Source organism: Pseudorca crassidens, chromosome 8 (assembly GCF_039906515.1).
Source record: "Pseudorca crassidens isolate mPseCra1 chromosome 8, mPseCra1.hap1, whole genome shotgun sequence".
In the NCBI taxonomy this organism is placed as follows: Eukaryota; Metazoa; Chordata; class Mammalia; order Artiodactyla; family Delphinidae; genus Pseudorca; species Pseudorca crassidens.
Window position 1 is genome coordinate 19,344,427 of NC_090303.1, and position 20,392 is coordinate 19,364,818.

General features: G+C 47.9%; 1 protein-coding gene across 5 annotated transcripts in view; it reads left to right on the forward strand.

Moving 5' to 3' along the window:
* ATXN7L1 (ataxin 7 like 1) overlaps positions 1-20,392 on the forward strand; it is a 239,745-nt gene that overhangs the window by 106,436 nt on the left and 112,917 nt on the right. Inside the window, exon 4 of one of the 5 annotated variants that reach the window (XM_067745967.1) lies at positions 2,758-13,154. The exons of the other annotated variants lie outside the window; for them this stretch is intronic. Within the exon in view, the coding sequence (XP_067602068.1) occupies positions 2,758-2,840 (83 nt within the window). The 3' untranslated portion in view covers positions 2,841-13,154. Of the gene's footprint in view, positions 1-2,757; positions 13,155-20,392 lie in introns of those variants that run through there. 5 annotated transcript variants of the gene reach the window in all.

Genomic DNA, 20,392 nt, shown 5'->3' on the forward strand with positions numbered 1-20,392 from the left:
TTCAGCCTTTAGCCGTGCATCAGAATTGTTCCTTTGGGGTGGTGGGAGGGGTTCGTTTAAATACAGGTGACTGGGTCCCACCCCCAGAATTTCTGCCTCAGTGGGTCTGGGGTCAGGCCCGAGAACTTGCATTTCCACCAAGCCAGCAGGTGATGCGGATTCTGTTCCCCCAGGGACTGTACTTTGAGAACCACTGCTTTGAGGGCCACTCCACTTTTCCAAGCCTTCCAAAATATTGACATCTATAACTGTCTGACCTTGCCCCGTAGAACTGAGATATAAAATTGCTAGGGTTTGATCAGATGGGAGAGCTGCCTGAATTATTTTTTTACCAAAAACTACATCGTGCCTCTTGTACGATTATGAGAGAAGCGAGAATGGGATCTCCTCCTCCTTTATGACTGTGGCAGGACACGGCCAGCGGGCTGGGGTAGCGGGGCGCACCTTGCAACATTTAAGCCAGATTACATCTCCATCCAGTTCTGGAATCCACACTTAGTGTCAGATGCACTTAACTGCAAAGTTGAAACGAGACATGACCTTTTGCAGAAGCTGCAGATGAGCAGAAAGGGTACAGGAGAGGCGCATATGCTACATAAGGGAACACGTTATTTTGGTTATTTTGCAAAGTCTTTTCCTGCTGCCTGTCGGCCTAAGAAAAGTCATTAAGCCCCACCGAGTTCACAGACGAGGGAATTGCATAGCCTGAGGAAGGCTGCTCTCTGCAAAGAGTCATTCTCCTAATGCCAGATGTCACTTTGGATCGTAGGCAGGGAGCTAGAATTCCAAACCCAGGCCACAGGGGAGCTCCTCCCTTACATCCCCCTCTGGTCGGGAAAGAGCCCTCGAGACTGTGGGGACCCACAGTAGAAGCCGGGGACAGACAGTAGAGGGTAGCAGAGGGACATCAGACTCCCTGAACAGAAAGGGGATCAAGATGGAACCTGAAAAGGCAATTGAAGGGAGGGAGGGGATCAAGGCCTTCCTCTGAGGTAGTGAGAGTGTATTAGTAACCTACTGCTACGTAACAAGTGACCCCAATATTTAGCCACTTGAAACAATAAATATTTATTGTCAAGACGTGGGAGCAGCTTAGCTGGATGGTTCTTGCTCAGGGTCTCTCGTGAGGTTGCAGTCAAGCTGTCTTCCAGGGCTGCTGTCATCCGAAGGCTTGGCCGGCACCTGAAGACCCACTTCCAAGGTGGCCCGCTCACCTGGCTGGTGGCAGGAGGCCTTGGTTCCTTGCTCTCCGTACCTTAGGCCTCCCCGTAGGGCTGCTGACAGCATAGCGGTTCACTGCCCCCAGAGCCAACGATCTGAGGAAGAGGAGGGAGAGTCCAAAGGCCATTTATGACGTCTTCTCAGGAGTGATACACTGTCAGCCACTTCTGCTTGATGCTGTCCATTAGAAACAAGTCCCTAGGTCCAGCCCATAGTCTTGGGGAAGGCAGTGAGGCTCCACCTCCTGAAGGAGTGCCACCACAAAGAGAGAGCCTCTTTCATCCTCCTCTTGCCGGGCTCAGAAGAGCACAAGGGTGATTAATAAAGGATCTTTGGTGAAAAACGGTGGGAGCTTTTAAAAGGACCCCAGAATGGGCTGTGGGAGTTTTGCCTGATTGAGCTGAGGCTGGGTGGTAGGGGAGGGGAAGAGGCATTGGAAACTCTCTGAGGGCTTTGAGCCCACCATCCTGTAGGGGTCACGTGGGCCCCTTCTGTCTTGCTTAGAAAGGACTGAAGCCACCTCTGAGTCCCAGGGCTCAGGCTTGGTTCCAGAGAAGAGGGAGAAGAGGCTGGCTGCTTAGAGCCAACTCTGTGCTGGTGAGAGAGCGATAAACAGCACTGCGCGTCTCCTTCTAGATTCTCTGCCTGCCAGATCCCCAGTAGGGGAAGAACAGGGATTTCAGGCTGCAGTGATGTCCTGGAATAAAGAGGGGCTTCTGAGCTGTGCCTCTCAGGACGGATATTTGGGGGGCAGGGGATGTTAGGAAGCAGGAGAGAGAGAAGCCTCGCTCTTTTTTATTGAAGTGATCCCACCCAGGACGATGACTCGGTGCCACCAGGCATGACCGCGGCCAACCCTTTGTGGCTGTGGCTTCTGGGTACCACACAGACACCCTCTCCCGGGGGGCAGATGTTTATGTGGCCACCCCCAGCTCTGTAAGTGGATTCCACTTAGCTGTCTGCTCTTGATGCCAAACCCTTGGTGGTCATATTGTACTGTGTCTCTTCTTATCTTCCCCATCATCCCCAGGGAATAAGCTAATCAAACTTGCTGATGATTTTACACTGGGAAGGAGATAGCTAATAACTTGGATGACAAGTATTAGAATACAATGTGATGTGGATAAATTGGGTCCGTGTATTAAGGGCTATAAAATGAGATTCCATCAAGGCATGAATAATGGTGCCTGTGGAAAGGATTAATCAAATATTCCATTCAAAGGTATAGGAATTCTGGTCAGATAGCTCCTGTTTAATTACACTGCTGACCGCACCCCCCCACACACACACTCCATTCCCCCTGAAACTGCTTTCCACTAGGAGATATATGGAAAAGAGTTTAGAGGAAAGAATTGAAAAATTGGGACATACGTTTTGATAGAACAAGATCATGAAGACAGATTTAAAGCAACCAGTGTTTAATTTAGGGAAAAAAAAAAAGGCATTTGGCATGAGTAATCATTTACAAATGTCATTTCCAGAGGAGCCCTGTTGACACCATTCAGCAAATGCCAACAAAGCACTTACTTTCCAAAGGGAGAAAGCAAGACAAGAGAAATGAAGGCATCTTCAGGAAAGGATCGGAGAACAGCCAAGCCGTCGAGAAGAAGCACTTTTGAAGTGAACAATACAGAAGGTGGACTCAGCTTCTGAAAGATCTTGGAGGACTAGCATTATCTGGAGAAGGCTTCCTGGGAGAGGAGACTCCTGCAGAGCCCTGAAGTGTGGGCAAGCTTCCGTGTACTGCAAATTCGTGAGCACACTCTGGTGACAGGGTTTAGGGAGAAAATGGGCTGGAGCAGAGCAGGGGGCACCCGTGGGATTCTTCTCGCCATTTCCACCACCACCACGCTGGTCCAAGCTATCATCACCTCTCACCTGGACAACTACAGAAGCCCTCCAGCTGTTTTCCCTGCGTCCACTCTTGCCCCTCTACAATTCATTCTGCACACAGAAGTTAGAATCAAAGAAGTTAATCATGTCATTCTCTTAACTTGTGTCTACCCATTGCTCTGAAGCTCAAAGTAAAAATCATTGTCATGGCTACACAGTCTTGCATGGTCTGAACCACATCCTGTGCTGGGCTCCCTTTCAGTCTCTATATGCCAGTCAAGCTGGCCTTTAAAATTTCAGCACATTGGGTCTTCCTGCCACAGGGCCCTTGCACGTGCTTTTCCTTCTCTGTATATGATTTTCTTTCATCCCCTCTTCCCAAAACTCTGACGACTCATCCTTCAGAATGCATCTTAATGATTACTTCCTCTTGAAAGACTTCCTGATTTTCATAACTAGGTCCACTTTCCCTCATACCTTAAAAGCAAATGTTTGTGGTGTAAACATATAATTAATGTCTCCCCTACTAGGCCACAAGTTCTATGAGGGTAGGGACCCAGACTTTGCATCCCCCAGAGCCTAGCACAGTTTCAATAGATATGTATTGACTGCATCATGACATTTAATTAGGAATGATGAGACTAGTTGCGAAATTCTACTTGACCAGTATGTAAGAGCATGCCATTATGAATTCTTACTGGCAGGAAAACCTGAATTCCTGTCCAGACTCTGCCACCTGCTGGCTATGCTGGTATGAATAAATCCCAGATCCTCTCAGAACCTGTTTCCTCCTCTGTAAAATGAAGGTACCAATAGCCACCTCACATGGTTGTAGCAAGAAATTAATGAAATAATATAAAAGCATTTTCAACTGTAAAACCAGGCATAAATATGCCCCATCCTTTTTCCTAGTGCCTGGCACACTGGGTCATTAAATATCCATAAGATGGAGGGATGGATGGATGGATGGATGGATGGGTGGATGGTTGAACAGATTATCATTTATGGAACCAGTACAGGAGCCAAGAAGGGAACCTGGCATAAGGACAGCATGATGGAAGCCAGAAGAGGAGAGAATTTCAAGAAGTAGGAGGAGTCGTGTTGATCACCCGGAATACCCCATACAGTAGAGCAGGCAAGAAGAATTGAGGGGAAAACTCATTTAATTTGAGTAGGAGGAAGTCAGTGGTGACCTCAGGGCGTGTCCTGTTCAGCCTTTTCTTGTTATCTGTGCTTTCAATGACATGCCTTAATTGTAACTTAATCACTTTACTGATTTTTATCTTTTTGGGGGGAAATCAAATTGATTTGCACATACAGCAAAATTGGCCAGATTACTCCAGCTACTGCCGGCAGGTGCTGACAAGTGCAGAAGTGAACGTCAGAGGATAAGAAAATACACTAAACATTTATTTTAATAAGGCCTAGAAAACCTTAGTTATTTAATAAATTGCCATGGATAATTTGGTTTCAGTTTCAAGGGCTGTTTCATTTTTAACTCCCTGCGTTCTAGTCGGAATAGGGCTATATGTGTAGGCAGGGACCTGTGATGTGAGATCCATCTGAGGGCAACTGCTCGTTCCTGTGAGCATTTTTCTGTCTCTTTGATCGTGCCTCACTACCTACCACCACCATCCACGCAGAGTAAGTCACTCTAACACACACACACACACACACACTCACACTCACACACTCACACTCACACTCACACACACACACACACACACACACACTCTAGCTGAGCTCCTGGTCCTTTTGATTGGTTACTCCTGCATCATGGCGGCTTGGACTCACCTTCCTGCCAGGCCCTGATCCAGCCAGTCTGTTTGTCCAGAGACAGGACAAAATCCCCTGCTTCAGACAGAAGAGTGTGATGGCTCACAGCCCAGCTCTGCTTCATCTAGCGCCCGCCCTCTCCTAGCTTAAATCTCAAGTGTAGAAAATGGGTATAATCGTGCTTCCTCAGAGAGGTGGTGTGAAGATTAAATGCCATAATGCATGTAACGTGCTTAGGCCGAGCCCAACCCAGCCTGAGAAGCGAATTAATAGAAGCCCGGAAGCCATGGTAGATTTAACTCCCTTTCCAAGTTCTGCTCTATCTTTGAGCATCGCTGCTGGGCCCCAGCCCAGCCTCCCCTTGAGAAATTTCACATGATGGGTATTTCGTACAGCGGGGAGCTCTTAGAGGCTGGAGTTGGAAATCTTGAGAAGAGGAGTCCACGAAGGACTTTGGGGTGGGGGCTGGAGTTGGGGGGCAGGGACAAGAGAAGCCTTCAAGGAAGAGCTCTGTGGAATTTTTAGTGATCCAGAGATGAGGCCTGGAACCAGCAGGAGCCAGCCAGGAACGCAGAAGGTTAGACTTGAAACATCAGAGTAACACTGTCACAGAGCCCAGGCAGGAAGGAATTCCAAGAAGGAGTAACAAGTGTTTCAGAAAGGTAAACCAGACGATAACTAAGAAAAAATCTGAATCACATATGCCTTTTCAGCGAATTCAGGTTAATTTGGTTTTGAGAATTTTAAACACATACATTGTATTGGAAATGCCCTAGAGCGTTGTAAAAACCAGGGTTGGAAATCACTTTACCATCTACACGCGAAGAACAGGAGCCAATCTTTTTTTTTCTTTCTTTTTTTTTTTTTTTTGCGGTACGCGGGCCTCTCACTGTTGTGGCCTCTCCCGTCGCGGAGCACAGGCTCCGGACGCGCAGGCTCAGCGGCCATGGCTCACGAGCCAAGCCGCTTCGCGGCATGTGGGATCCTCCTGGACCGGGGCACGAACCCGTGTCCCCTGCATCGGCAGGCGGACTCTCAACCACTGCGCCACCAGGGAAGCCCCAGGAGCCAGTCTTGCCAGCAGATTTTAAAACCTCCTGAGCCCAGGAGAGAAGTCAGCCTGGCTGTCGAATCTGCACTAAGCCCTTCTGATTATCTTCCACCATGGCTCCTTCCCAGCCCCACTGTTAACAGTGAGGAGGACGCACACTCCTGATTTCTTTCACAAATACAATCCCTAAAAGAACCAAGGAAAGCAAGAAGAATAGAGAACCAGGATGGGACCAGTTAAGGCCTCTGTCTAATTACTTTTATCCCCGCCATGTCTTTCAGGCCCCTTTTGTGGCTGTACAACTAATGCTGTAGTAAAGTTTTAAAGGTTGTGTCTGTGGCCTATTGGGTTTGAAGAGTGCCTTGACCTTGGTTGTTCTCTCTTGGCTTTTTTTTTTAATTGAAATATAGTTGATTTACAATGTTGTGTTAGTTTCAGGTGTACAGTAAAGTGATTCAGTTATACATATACATATAAATATATATATACTTTTCTTACATTCTCTTCCGTTATAGGTTATTACAAGATATTGAGTAGAGTTCCCTGTGCTCTACAGTAAGTCCTTGTTGGTTATCTCTTTTATATATAGTAGTGTGTATATTTTAAGAGGTTCTTGACTTTTGGATTTTTTTTATTGTATCCATCAGTTTGGGAGCTTTTTTCTTTCCTGTGCACATCAAAACAGTCCCCATACGTATTTAAGTTTAAGCGTTAAAAAACCTTCCATCTCCGAGTACGACACTGTTCATTTCTTTTGTCCATTGTGTGGGTGCCATAGCCCTGGAGCATATAATTTAGGGTCCTGGACTTATCGGGGGTGTCTGGAGGTCACCGTTAAGTGGATACATTTCTTTTGTAAGTCAATATTTGATAAAGCCTTTTGAAAATGCTAATAAGTATGTTCATGTGACTGCCTGCTAAGATTAAAGAAAAAAATGTAAAGCTTGCTTTTATTGCTCCAAACCATAAGTAAATGACCAGATCTCTCTTCCTTTCATCTATCATTTATATTTATTACATTTGACGAGTCTGGTTAGTGGTTTGGATTCCTTAGGTTTTTACTACATCCAGGCTTCTATTATGCAATCATCTCTGATAAAACCTAATGGGATACAACCCTGGACCCTGGAGCATAACGTGATTCCAGAGCCCATTGCAAATGTGTTCCCTACTAAAGCAAACTATAGTGGAAGACATTAAAGAGAAGCATTCCTCGGTCACTTCCAGTTGCAAAAAAAAAAAAATTTCAAAAATCACTAGTTCCACAGAGAGCTCCCCCCAGATCATGTTTTTCTCCCTGCTTCATTTACTTCTATTGTGAGAGCTCCCTTTGCCCACACACTCATGAGAAAGCGATTATGGTGGGTCATGCCCTCCTTAAGAACATAGCTTGCATACAGGTTTTTTTAAAACAGGTGATTATTTGCATTAAGAATGCATGCACTTGGATGTGTTGGCATGCACCAAGGGCAAAACCCAGACAGCAGGAAACTGCAGGTTAGACAGCCTGAGTCTTCAACAGATAAACTGTACGGGAAATAGATGGAGGGAAGTGGTCACTTGAAAGAAGCTTAAGAGACATCTAAAAAATGGGCAAAACTTAAACAACAGTGTCTAAGGATACACACTAGGGTGATAAAACCATAAATAAACGTAAGGAAATACAGTAAGTCCCCTACCTACGAAGGAGTTCCGTTCCGAGAGTGCATTCGTAAGTCCAATTTGTTTGTAAGTCCACAAAGTTAGCCTAGGTACCCAACTAACACAATCAGCTACACTGTACCTGTTAAATCACTGCTGCTTTTACGCTTGCTTCCGGACATCCTGGGCTTGAAATAAAGATACTGTATTACTGTACTCTGTACAGTACTGTAAAGCACACAAAAGCACAACCACTTTTAGAGGATGCACACACATGACAATGCACGCCAGACACGTGAACTGACTTACGCGATCGGACACGTGAACGCACGTTCGCATCTTTGAAATTTTGCAACTTGAAGGTTTGTATGTAGGGACTTACTGTAAAGACCGTAAGTCAAGAGTGTGGCTACTTTGGAAGGAGGGAGGGGCTGCGATTGGGACAGATGCACAGAGGGGCCTTGGTGGGCGGCAAGGTTCTCTTCCTCCACCTGGTATCCACTACGAGGGTGTTTGCCTTCTAATCATTCCCAATGCGATGCATTTGTTTTGTGCGGGTTTGAGTGTCTGTGCTTTATTTGGAAATACAAAGTTTTCATTTAATGAGTCCACTTGGGGTTGACATTATCTACAGTCTTTCAGGAATTTGACTTTGGGGTGTGTCTTATAAAAAAATATGTCTTAGTTTTCTCATGAAGAGGAGTCCTGTAATTCCAGCTGGAAATGCACCATGGGATTGTCTGGCGGTTTAGTCAAAAATGAGAAGGAAAAGAGGGTCAATTTTTTTATATATATATAAATTTATTTACTTACCTATTTATTTTGGGCTGCGTTGGGTCTTCGTTGCTGAACGTGGGCGTCGATTGATGGAAATTTTCTGGGTTCTGGTTGCTGAAGACTCCTTTCATTTATATAGTTGATTGTCTAGTTCCTTGCTTTTCGTAATGGCTTAGGCCCTGCAAACCCTCCTCACCTAAACAAAAGCTAGAATCCCGACAACAGCTGCACCGCTCCTGCCCTCACTCCTCCCTGGTCTGGAGTCACCTTTAAAGACCATGGGGGGAATCCCCCGGCAGTCCAGTGGTTAGGTCTCTGGGCTGTCACTGCTGAGGGCCTGGGTTCAATCCCTGGTCAGGGAACTAAGATCTTGTAAGCAGCGCAGTGCAGCCAAAACATAAAATAAAATAAACAAATAAATACCACAGGGGTTTGCTTACTTTACTTACCCCTGCCGTTAGTCCCCCACTTTCTCCACCTCTGTGGTCCCTGCAAATGCCAGTCTGAAGTGGCCACCCTAGTGTGATTTTAGGGTGACCTCTGACAGACCTGTCCCTCCAGCTGGGACATCATTCCTTTACCTCAAGGCTTTCACCAAAGCATTTACCAGCTTAGTGTGAATAAGGTAGACAAGAGTCTGTTTCAGTAGAGGGTGGAATCAGAAAGAACAAGACTCTGGAAACCTGAGGTGGGAGCCCAGTAAGGGAAGACCCAAAAAGGGATTGGTGGGAGTTTACCTTTTCTTCTTTTTCTTCTTCTTAGCAGACCTGGCCTCAACGTGTTGATATTTTGCAGCTTCAATCTAGAATCTCACTAGAACACAACGTTTGCATCTGCCCCTGAGGCTTCCTGAAGCTATTTGTCCAACTCCGTCAGTGCATAAGCCTGAGTCCAAACCTGTTTGGGAATCAGCTGAGGGTAGATCAGCTCCGTGAGGGAAGGGACCTCATCTGGTTTTGCTCACCATTCAATTCTCAACCTCTGGCACAGGGCTTGGCACAGAGTAGATGCTCAATAAACACTTGATGAATAAATGAATAAACAATGGACCGGGCCAACATACAGCTTGCAGCAGCAGAGGGAGCACAGGTGGGCAGTGGGAAAGCCACCACTGTCACTCTGATCACTCTGCAGGCCCCTGGGGACATCACCTTCCCGATCACCTCCACCCCTGAGCATCTCCTCATCTGCAGCCCAGGGCTGACCAGCTCTGCTCTGTGCTTCCGTGTCCTCAAGGAGAAAATCAGCCAACATCTCATTCTTGAGAAGTGACAGCTCTTATCACATTTCTCCCGCTGGCACAGCACTTTGGGGTCACAGAACTATTTCCCCATTGTCTAAATTCTCACTACTCAATAATCCCATGAAGTAGGTAGCTCCCACTTTATAGAGGAGTAAACTGAGGCCGAGAGAAGGATTAAAATGACTTTTGAGGGGCAGGGCTATACCTAGAACCTGGAACTTGGGCTCCCCACATCCAATATCCTTTCTAATGCACTGCCCTAGGCCCTGTTGCAAATCCAAATAAAGGGGGATGAAGAACCAGCCTTTGCCCTCAGGGAGCTTCAAATCTAATTCAGGCACAGAAAACTACCTTAAATAATAGATATGGGTCAGTAAAAATATTGTAGCACTGCCTGATCCTTCCCCTGTTTTATTTCACACAGATGCTGTGAAAGGTTATTTTGCTGTTGTTTCTTAGAAAGGTTCTCTCTATGTAAACTTAGAGTATAGACTGGCGTGGCCCAGCAGTCTTCACTGTCTGCCAAAATGGGGAGGAGGGGGAGAGCTTAAATAATAGAAACTCAACGGAAATCCCAAAGCCCTTATTTTAACTAACGGTGTCAGTCCCACACTTCAGCGGATCTCATTAGAAATAACCACATCATAGATAGAAAAAGGAAAGCAAGGATCTAAATAATCCATAATCTAGATAACCATCCCCTGACACCGGTGCTGTAATAGAGTTAACACTACTGCCTTGCACGCACAAGTGTCTGTGCTTTTGGACTTTCTTCCCACCAAGCCCTCTCACATCTCTCGCGTCTTCTGATGCTCTCCATGACCCCATGCAGGAGGCAGGGCTGGTACTGAGGCTTAGAAGCATTATGTGATTTGCCCAAGGCTCCTCAGCTAGTTAGTGGCATTGTGGGAACTTGAACCCATGCTATTCCCAGCCCTCACCTCTCTTCCCACTTCTTTTCCTGCAGTGGCCCCTCTTGGGCCCCTCTTTCAGCCGTCCTTAAGAAGGACCCAGCAAGGGTTCCCTGGTGGCCTAGTGGTTAGGACTCCGGGCTTTCACTGCCGTTTCCCAGGTTCAGTCCCTGGTCGGGGAACATCCCACAAGCCGTGTGGCACTGCCAGAAAGAAAAGCAGGAGGACCCAGCAGTGGCAGCTCAACGACCTGCGCGCCCACGGCACTGGCTCTTGCCAACGCTGGCTCATGTTACAGTGGTTAAGTGTTCACTGACCGCTTTGCTGTTATAGTCACTTAATTAGCCTATGCCTAGGAGGAAGAGGTGCTTTATTTAGAAGCTTAATTGTGAAAACCTCTGAGAGTCCAGTTCACTCTGAGCTTGATGGCTTTGGGATGATCTCAGGGTCTGCCCGCCGTGCCCGTGATCCACTTAGACCAGGAGGATAACCAAGCAGGGCTTCGTCCAAGATGCAGCCAGTGTGCTGAGGAGGGTTGTGGCTAGGTTGGAGAAGGAGGACAGACAGATGCCGGAAGGGAGGGTAAAGAGAAAAACCACCTTTTAGGACCTTCAGAAAAATAACCAGATCTTTCAATGCTCCTCTTAGGACAAAACGAGAGTGGAATTTATTGTCTGTGGCCCCAGGTTGGGGACAGCACTGAGGTTCACGTCGGTCTGTCAGCCTCGACTGCACATTAGGGCGACCTGGGAAGCTTTCACATATCCTGATGGCAGGTCTGGCGTCAGAGTTTTAAAACGCCACACACGGTTCCAATGTGCAGCCAAGCTTGAAAATCAGCAATCAGATGGGTGATGGTGGCTGGTCAGGTGTTGACTCCTGCCTGGGCTGAACTACATTTCCCAGAATTCCGTGTCCTGTGGATTGCTCATTGGCTGGAGACAGAGAGATCCGGGGAGATCTGGAGGACGGAGGGGCAGCCGCAGCCATTTTGTAACACATGTGTTGTTGCCTGTCGGCAGCTCACTTCGCTGTCACGGGCAGCAGCCAGGCCTGCAATTGCTCCACCTTCCCCGGATCCTCCTTCAGCCTCTCCGACTCCTGTGCCAGGTCTGTGTGTTTAGCTCCTTGATGAAGGGTCCCGGCTTCTGGGGGGACATGCATAGCATGAAAGTCAAAGGCAACAAGAACAGACAGGAGTTTCAGTCCATCTTCATGGAGTTCCAGTTAAGGCTTGTGGGTTCCAGATTGTCCTTGGTCTCCGCCACTTTCCATCCCTCTTTCCTTCCCACTGCCTGCCCTGTGGACTTCATGCTCCAGCATCAGATGCAAAAACAACAGCCTCATAGAGGTCATTTAACCAGCAATTGCTGTTGCAAAAGCTCAAATAACTGGAATAGACCCGTAGATCTACAGGTACACATACATGTATGTTCAGATCCATCCAGTAGTTCTGCTTCTTGGATTGAACGCTGACTGATACAGGTGGTTTTCAGAATTGAGGATTAAGGGATTGTTTTTATCTAGAGGGAGATCCTTTAAGAAAGAGATACCCGCGGCGTCTCTGATTGAAGGGGAAGGCAGGTCTGACAGCTCCCTATCTCTGTCCCCAACCCCCAGGGTGACACCTGAGGGGCAATTTGGAAACCTTTGGTAGATTGGTGGACTCCAAGCCTGATGGTGCATGGGAAGCCCCTGGGGAGATCTTAAACATGCACATTTCTGGGCTTCACCTCACATTTCGGAATCAGGATCTCAAAGGATTGGGTCTGAAAATGAGAATTTTTTAAAAAGCTTCCTTTACCCCAGCTTTTCTGGGGTGCTTGTAGCTTCTGTTTCTTGATCTGGGTGCTGGTTACATGAGGGTGTTTTGTACATCCAAAGTCATCAGGTGGCACACTTGTGATTTGTAGCATCTCTCTTTTTTTTTTTTTTCTGTTACGCGGGCCTCTCCCATTGCGGAGCACAGGCTCCGGACGCGCAGGCTCAGCGGCCATGGCTCACGGGCCCAGCCGCTCTGCGGCGTGTGGGATCTTCCCGGACCGGGGCACGAACCCTCGTCCCCTGCATTGGCAGGCGGATTCCCAACCACTGCGCCACCAGGGAAGCCCTGTAGGCGGACTCCCAACCACTGCGCCACCAGGGAAGCCCTGTAGCCTCTCTTGTATGTGTGTTATACCTCGACTTAAAAAAAAAAAAAGTCAGCCCCCCCGCCCCGCCCTCCCGCCCCCGATAATCCCATATTCCAGTGACTGGCCAAAACTGAGAACCACTGGCCTAGATGATTCCTTGCACCCATCCTGGCAAAATTCAGAGAAGAGGAACAGGAAAACATTCAGCAACTGGGAAATAGTTAAGATGTATCCATAATCCTAATGATACAATTCCCTGCAGTTATTACAACATTAAAGAGGAATATGAAACAGTGAGGCAGCGGGCCAGCTCGAAGTGATAGAAGTAGGTTGCAAGGGGGATGGGAGAGGGCAGTTAGGAAGATCACCTTGGAGCCAGACCACTGAAAGCTTTGGACGCCAACTGAGAAAAAGGAAAAGCCACTTTCAAAGCGTCAGCGCTTTATTTTAAGGAGCAGTGAGGGCCCCTTACGGAGAACGGTGATTGATAAAGGTGGCATTTTTGAAAGTGCAACTGTAAATATAAAATTATATTATCTGTCATATTTAACTGCTCACAAAAGACATTGTTTGAGGGCTTCCCTGGTGGCTCAGTGGTTGAGAATCCGCCTGCCGATGCAGGGGACACGGGTTCGTGCCCCGGTCCGGGAAGATCGCACATGCCGCGGAGCGGCTGGCCCCGTGAGCCATGGCCGCTGAGCCTGCGCGTCCGGAACAGCGGGAGAGGCCACAACAGTGAGAGGCCCTCGACATTGTTTGAAGTGCAAACTGGTGGACGACAGAGCAGGCCTTGGAGCTGGGAAATGGGGACTTTATCTTCCTCTGGTGTCAAGACAGACTTTTCCATCTCAGCTACTTTCTGAAGTGTCTGCAGTCTATACACTCTGTTCCGGCATGCACTTAAATAGGAAAAAAAAAAAAAGATAAAGCCCAGTTCTTCCACTCACAGGCCTAGGAGGTTCCTATGGGGCACAGCTCTTATAGGTACAGTAAGATCTTACAATCATAGTGCAGGGAGAAACTTCACAGGCTGATTCATTTTTTAGGCAATGTGTTCAATAGTCATTCTCAGCAGGGAGTTTGGACCTGGGGGAGGGGATTTCAGAGGTGACAGACAGCAGAGAATTGGATTGAATTACAGTCCTCTCTGGGGCTCTTTGAAATAAAGAAGTGCAGGCCCTACCCCACCCATCCACCCCCCATTCTGTTGGCGATTCTGCCACTCCTTCAATCTGAATCCACCAGCCTAAATGCTGTCTCATGTCTTTAATATCCAGAGATGGAGTTTTGACAACCCCTTTTAGTGGCCCTTTTCTGAGTGTGACAACTTTGTGCACCTTCGGCCCCCCGCCTCCCGCCCAAAAAGACAACTTCAAAGTCTAGAACTCCTGAGTTTTCAAAGTAAGGGCAGAATTAGACTTAAAAGCAAGTATTGGTTAAGAAAATCAAACCATAGTCGTCATCAGACTCCTTTTGAAAGACATATTTTCTTTCTCATTTTCGTTTGACTGCAGTATTTTCATTTTACCCTTTCTTCCTCTCCCGGACAGTAACCATATCCTAAACTGGATTTGGAGGACTGTCCAGAGAGAATTCCTTGATTCCACAGGGAATCCCCTCTGAAACCCAGCGCACTCCTAAACGTCTCTCCACCAATTCACTGGCACGCACAGAGGGCATGCACAGGCCTGTCTTCACATTAGTTTCTGCTAAAATTGTTAGCAAGACAAATCTAATAAGGAAAACAGTAACGTGGGGCGTTCCGAAGTGAGAGGCCAATTCCTGAGCATCCGTGCCATTTCCTTCCTTCCCGTCCTACAGATGATTTGAGAATTGATGTCCAATGTCCACGAGTTGCCTCTCCCACTCCCACACCCCTCCCCAACTCAGGGCCTTTCCCCAAACTCACTGAGAGCTCTTCTCCACAGCTTTTTCTTGCCAGCATTTTTGAGGAAAGGGAAGCTCACTTTAATTAGTCTGCCCTTCTGGTTCACGAAACACCCGACATTGCCCTTGAACCCCCGGGGTGGGCCCGGCTCTGGGGACACAGAGGCAGCCCCGTCCACGCCCAGCTGCAGGTTGTTTTCCTCAGCTCGTGTGCGGCAGTACCCAGAGCACTTCCCTTGGTAATCAAAGTTGACAGATGCAGAGGTGCAAAAGCCGCAAGCCCCAGGCTTGAGGAGGAAGCCCCTGGAAGCATGAGGGTGAGCCTCAGCTTTCTGGCTCAGTCGTCCCCAGGCTCAGGTAGCCAAGAGGACATGCAGCTGGAGCAGTGTCCAGTAGGAGCATCCCTGTGACATAGGGGTTGTGTCTCCATGGATCGCAGAGGCTAGCACCTGTCTGTCCATTTGTGTGGTCCAGCAGGTAACACCTGATCAGAACGGAACTCCAGAATGCTAAAGCTGGAGCAACCTCCGAGATCCAGCCTCTACACCCCCTTGTTACTCCCCGACTCACCGAAGCCATGCAGGTGATTTGCCCAGAGTCCCTCAGGCAGAGAGAGAGCTGGGCCACTCTCCCAGGTGTTCCAAGTCCAAGTCCAGCATTCCACCACTGCCTCTTGCCCCTTCTCACAAATGTAAGCTAAGTCTGCTCTGACCATGTCTTCTCATAATTATTTTATGATCAGGACTATGGATGGCCAGGACATTAACAGGTCCAACAGAGAGTCACAAGACTCTCAGACCTGGAAAAGTCATTGCCCCACCCAGGCTGGGCTTTGGGGTTGGGAGGTATAGATATGTTTTATATATATATATGCATATTATATGTATATATATATTTTAACCATAAGTAAGCCATTAAGCTGATTTGCCTTTTTTTATATATTTTTTTCCTAAATTTATTTATTTATTTATTTTTCAAATTTTGGCTGCATCGTGTCTTCATTGCTGCACGCGGGCTTTCTCTAGTTGCGTTGAGCAGGGGCTACTCTTCGTTGCGGTGCACGGGCTTCTCATTGCGGTGGCCTCTCTTGTTGTGGAGCATGGGCTCTAGGCGGGTGGGTTTCAGTAGTTGTGGCGTGTGGGCTCAGTAGCTGTGGCTTGCAGGCTCTAGAGCGCAGGTTCAGTAGTTGTGGCGCACGGGCTTAGTTGCTCCACGGCATGTGGGATCTTCCCGGACCAGGCCTCGAACCCGTGTCCCTTGCCTTGGGAGGCGGATTCTTAACCACTGCGCCACCAGGGAAGCCCAAGCTGATCTGCCTTTGTTTCTTCTTTCTTAGTCGTATTTTCAGTTACTTTTTATTTAGGTCTCTTAATGGACTTCTGCATACGTGGGATTTTTCTGAGAACTGTGACTGTAGGCACAAGATGTAATGTCTCTTAACCTGAGTTATGATAAACTACATTGAACGGTGTTACAATGAAAGAAAGTCATTGCTTTTTTCTTTTTATTGATTGATTTTTGGCTGCGTTGGGTCTTCGTTGCTGCGCGCAGGCTTTCTCTAGTTGCAGCGAGCGGGAGCTACACTTTGTTGCAGTGCGTGGGCTTCTTATTGCGGTGGCTTCTCTTGTTGCGGAGCACGGGTTCTAGGCACGCAGGCTTCAGTAGTTGCAGCATGTGGGCTCCGTAGCTGTGGCTCACGGGCTCTAGAGCGCAGGCTCAGTAGTTGTGGCACACGGGCTTAGTTGCTCCGCGGCATGTGGAATCTTCCCGGACCAGGGATCAAACCCGTGTCCCCTGCACTGGCAGGCAGATTCTTAACGACTGCGCCACCAGGGAAGTCCCAGAAAGTCATTTCTTAAGTTATGTATTGACATATGGAATTTGTGTACCGTGATTTTATATATGTTTTCACATACTGGCGGAAGTATCCCTTACACCACTTTGGGGAAAGAATTGTTACAGGGGGACTTTTTGTTGAGATATAATTGACAGAACATTGTATTTGTTTTAGGTATATAATATAATGATTTGATACATGTATGTATATTTTTTAATTCATCCAATGAGTAATGCAGGTACTTGCTAAAAAATTCAAAAGGTACCAAAAGGGTCCACACTGCCAATGTCCCTCCTCCCCTTGTCCCCAGCTACCCATTCACACTCCCAGAGGCCATGGCTGTTAAATCTCCCCAAAGATGGGCAAGCATAGATGTGCTTGTTTCTTTTTCTTTTTTAATAAATGGGTGTGTATTATCAATATATACACTGTTCTGCTCCTTGCCTGTTTAACTTAATGGGTTCATTCATTACTTTAACAAGTATATATTGAGCTCCTGTTATGTGCCAAGCCGTGGCTGGAATACAGGGAGAAGCAAATAGATTCCCAGCCTCTAGGAACTTAGTAGGGGATAGAAACAGTAAACAAATAAGCATGTGATGCCAGGAGAAGAACAGTCAGTGTGAGGAAGGGCAGGGTGTGCTCTTATGCATGAGCTAGTCGGGGAAGGCCTGTCTGAAGAGGCTTGAGGCCAGGCCCTGAGTGAAATCAGAGTCTTGTGGATACTGGGCAGAGGGGGCCGTGGGGGAAGACCCTGAAGCTGGCGCACGCTTAGCTGGTCATGCACCTGTACAGCAAAGGGCCGGGTGCCCGAGCTGCTGTAGGTGAAGCATGGCGAGAAAGGAGCTGGCCCACACAGGGAGGCCCAGTCAGCTCAACCCTTGTAAGGACTTGGGTTTGATTCTCAGTGAGACGAAAGTTCTTGGACAGCTTTGAGCTGGGGAGAGACAGCCTCACGCTGGTTGCTGGGTGGGGAACACACGGTGGAAAGGGGAAGGCTGGGGTCAGACACCATCAGAAGGTGCCTGGGGAAGTTCAGGCAAGAAATCACGGTGGCCTGGGTCAGGCTTGTGACAGCGGCATTGGGAAACAGCAGGTTCTGGAGGTACTTGGAAGGTGGGCAGATAGGATCTGCAGGTGGTTTGGCTGTGAGGTGTCAGAGAACCGCAGGAGGCTAGGGTGGCCCTTGGGTTTGGGCCTGGACAACTGGGTGAATGGTGGTGCTGGACCGAGATAAGGGAAAGCAGGGGAGGGGAGAAATCTAGCACTTGGTGTTGGACGTGTTACATTAGACATGCCAATTCAATGGGCAGGCATTGGCAGATGGCTGGATATAGGAGTGTGGACTTCAGACAGAGGTCAGGGTCAGAGAGACAAGTCTGAGGCTCATTAGCATATAGGTGGTCCTTAGAGCCCTGGGGACAGATGAGATTAGAGCAGCAGCCCAACATTTTTCATTCCATGGTTCCTCTGGAGTAAACAGAGAGAAGGGCCCCAGGGCCTCCAGCCCCATCCTGACAGGGCCCCAACCATGGCCCCAAAGGCCGAGGGGAATCGATGTCCTGTCACAGCTGTCACTCGTTTGCAGCCGTGTGAAGGAGAAGAAGGAACACTGGGCTGGGGTCAGGACCCGGAATCCAGGGTCAGCTCAGGCACTGTCAGCTGCGTGACAACCAGCCTAAGGCCCCTCCCGGGGCCTGGTCGCATCACCTGGAGGGTTTGAATTAGGTAATCTCAGAGGGACCCTTCCAGTAACATTGTTTGCCCGTAAGTCGGGTGGTATGAAAAGTACAAAAAGAATTCCTGTACACCACTCACATGAAAAAAAATCCACATCATAAGGACATTTCGCAAAAGTGAAAGGGAAACAGTGCAATCAGTTGTGGAATGCTGTTCTGGGTTGGTGGGGGGAAGGTAATTTCAAACTTAGAGAAAAGTTGCAAAAATAGTTCAGACACTCCTCCCCATACATATGGGTGTGTGTATGTGTGTATATATATATATTTTTTTTTTTACATTTTTTATATATTTTATACATTTTTGAACTGTTTGAGAGTAAGTTGCTAATATCATGTCCCTTTACCCCTAAATATTTCGATGTGCATTTCCAAAGATATTCTCTTACATAACTGCAGTATAGTTATCAAAATCAGGGAACTAATACCACTGATACGGACCTAATTCAAATTTTGCCAATTATGCTGTATAGCAAAAACAAGTTAGAGATCCAGGATGACCTGTGCGTTTAGTGAGCATGCCTAGTTAGTTTTCTTTACTCAGGGATCATCCTTCAGTCCACCATTCACAGCCTTGACTCTTGTGAAGACTCCGAGTCACGTGTTTTGTAAAATGTCCCTCGATTTGGTTTGCCTGATGTTTCCTCACGGTTAGATTCACGTTTTTCATCGGAGGGTGGAAGGCTCTTTGAAAGGGGGTGAGATCTGAGTCTGGGAAGTTGGGCCAAGGATGAACAGAGATCAGGACAGCCCTTTGGGTGAGCACACGATCTCTGAGAAGCTTGAATGGGATTTAAAAGAGAACATTCACCTGGTGTGGACAGAGCATGTGTGAAATAGATTCTGAGCTAACATTTTGGCAAGAAAGGGGGCCCTCTCCCCGGTAGCCTTATTCTCCCCCGTTATCCTGAGTGTGTCTGATAAATCATTGCTTCTGTGTAAGGCCTGAGTGGGCAGTGACCTGAGGGATGATGAGGTTTCTCTTGTTTTACAAATGGGAGACCTGAGGCCCAGGGAACACGTGCATTTAGGGGCAGAGCTGGGAATTACGCCTAGACCTCCAAGCTCACACTGTTTCTCAACTGTGCTGTTTCAAAATCTCTTAGAGCATTTTTTCCAAAATCCCTTGCTTGGCTTTGCTCAAAAACAAGGCTTGAATAAAGATTCTAGCTCCGTTTTCCACTTATGTCAGTGATTGATACTTGATTAACATCCAGGATTGCTGTCATCGAGGGCATAATTTGCAGAGATTCAAAGGCCAATTTTATTGTTACTGAGGCGGAAAGATCTATTTCCTCAGAAGTTGTCAGAGTTAGAGGGAACCAGTAACCACCAGGGCGTCTTGCTGGCTGATTCTGAGAGGAAGCCTTGCTGCCTCTGGCATCGTGCGTTTTTGTGGCAGTGGGCCAGGAGTCAGAAGGCCCAAGTGCATGTGTGTGGGCACCGCCTGGCGGCATGTGACACGGCGTGGCCGTCAGCCTCCAAAGTGAAGAAACCTCAACAACCATCACTGCCTCTTCAGTGTCGGCCTGAGGGGCACGTGGAACCTTGGAAAGATTGCCTTGTGGACTTGACAGGTGTGGCAGTGATCATCACCTCCTTACCCAGCCGAGAATTCTCGAAGAGAAGACTTCATTCTTGTAGGAACGGCTAAGCAAGGCTGTGCCGCCCACCCCTGGGGCAGCGGTTGGAGTGCCGGGTTCAAGTCCAGCTCTGCAGCAGACTGCCTAACCTCTGCCGGTTTCTGGCAGTGGGCCTAGTGTGCTGAGTTCCTGGCCCCAGTTCCTGGCACAGATGCGCAGTCATCCTTGGTTTTTCCTCTTCTCCATCCTGTATTTTCCGTCCATCTCCTCCTCTGCGTTGCTCTCCTGCGCTTCCCTTCCCCTCTCGGACTCCCTCAGTAGAAGCAAGAGTTATTATTTTGTACCAAGATATAAATCACGTACAGTGGCTGGGAGGCTGAGTCCCATTCATCTCCAACCAGGAAAGTAAAAACCCCAACAAATCCTAGTTTGGAAAGCAGTGAGCTTGGCCTTAGGAGACTGGCTGTCTCCAAAGAAGCATTCACTTCATCATTTTAGCTGGAGGATCAGGGCTGGATGCTGGGACGGGCATGGGTGTGTCGAGAGGGGGAGGAAAGCAGTGGACACTGGGAGGTATCCACTAGGGGTAGCTATAGGATCACCAGCCAGTGACCTGTTTTGTTGGAGGGACCAGATTGTATGGATGTGTATGGGAAGTGGTGTATTTTTTTTCATTCAGAATGGAAGTAGCTTTCCTGGAAGGATGAATATGGAAAAAATAAACAGTCTGAAAGTTTACAAGAATGGTTGTGAATGTGAAGTAG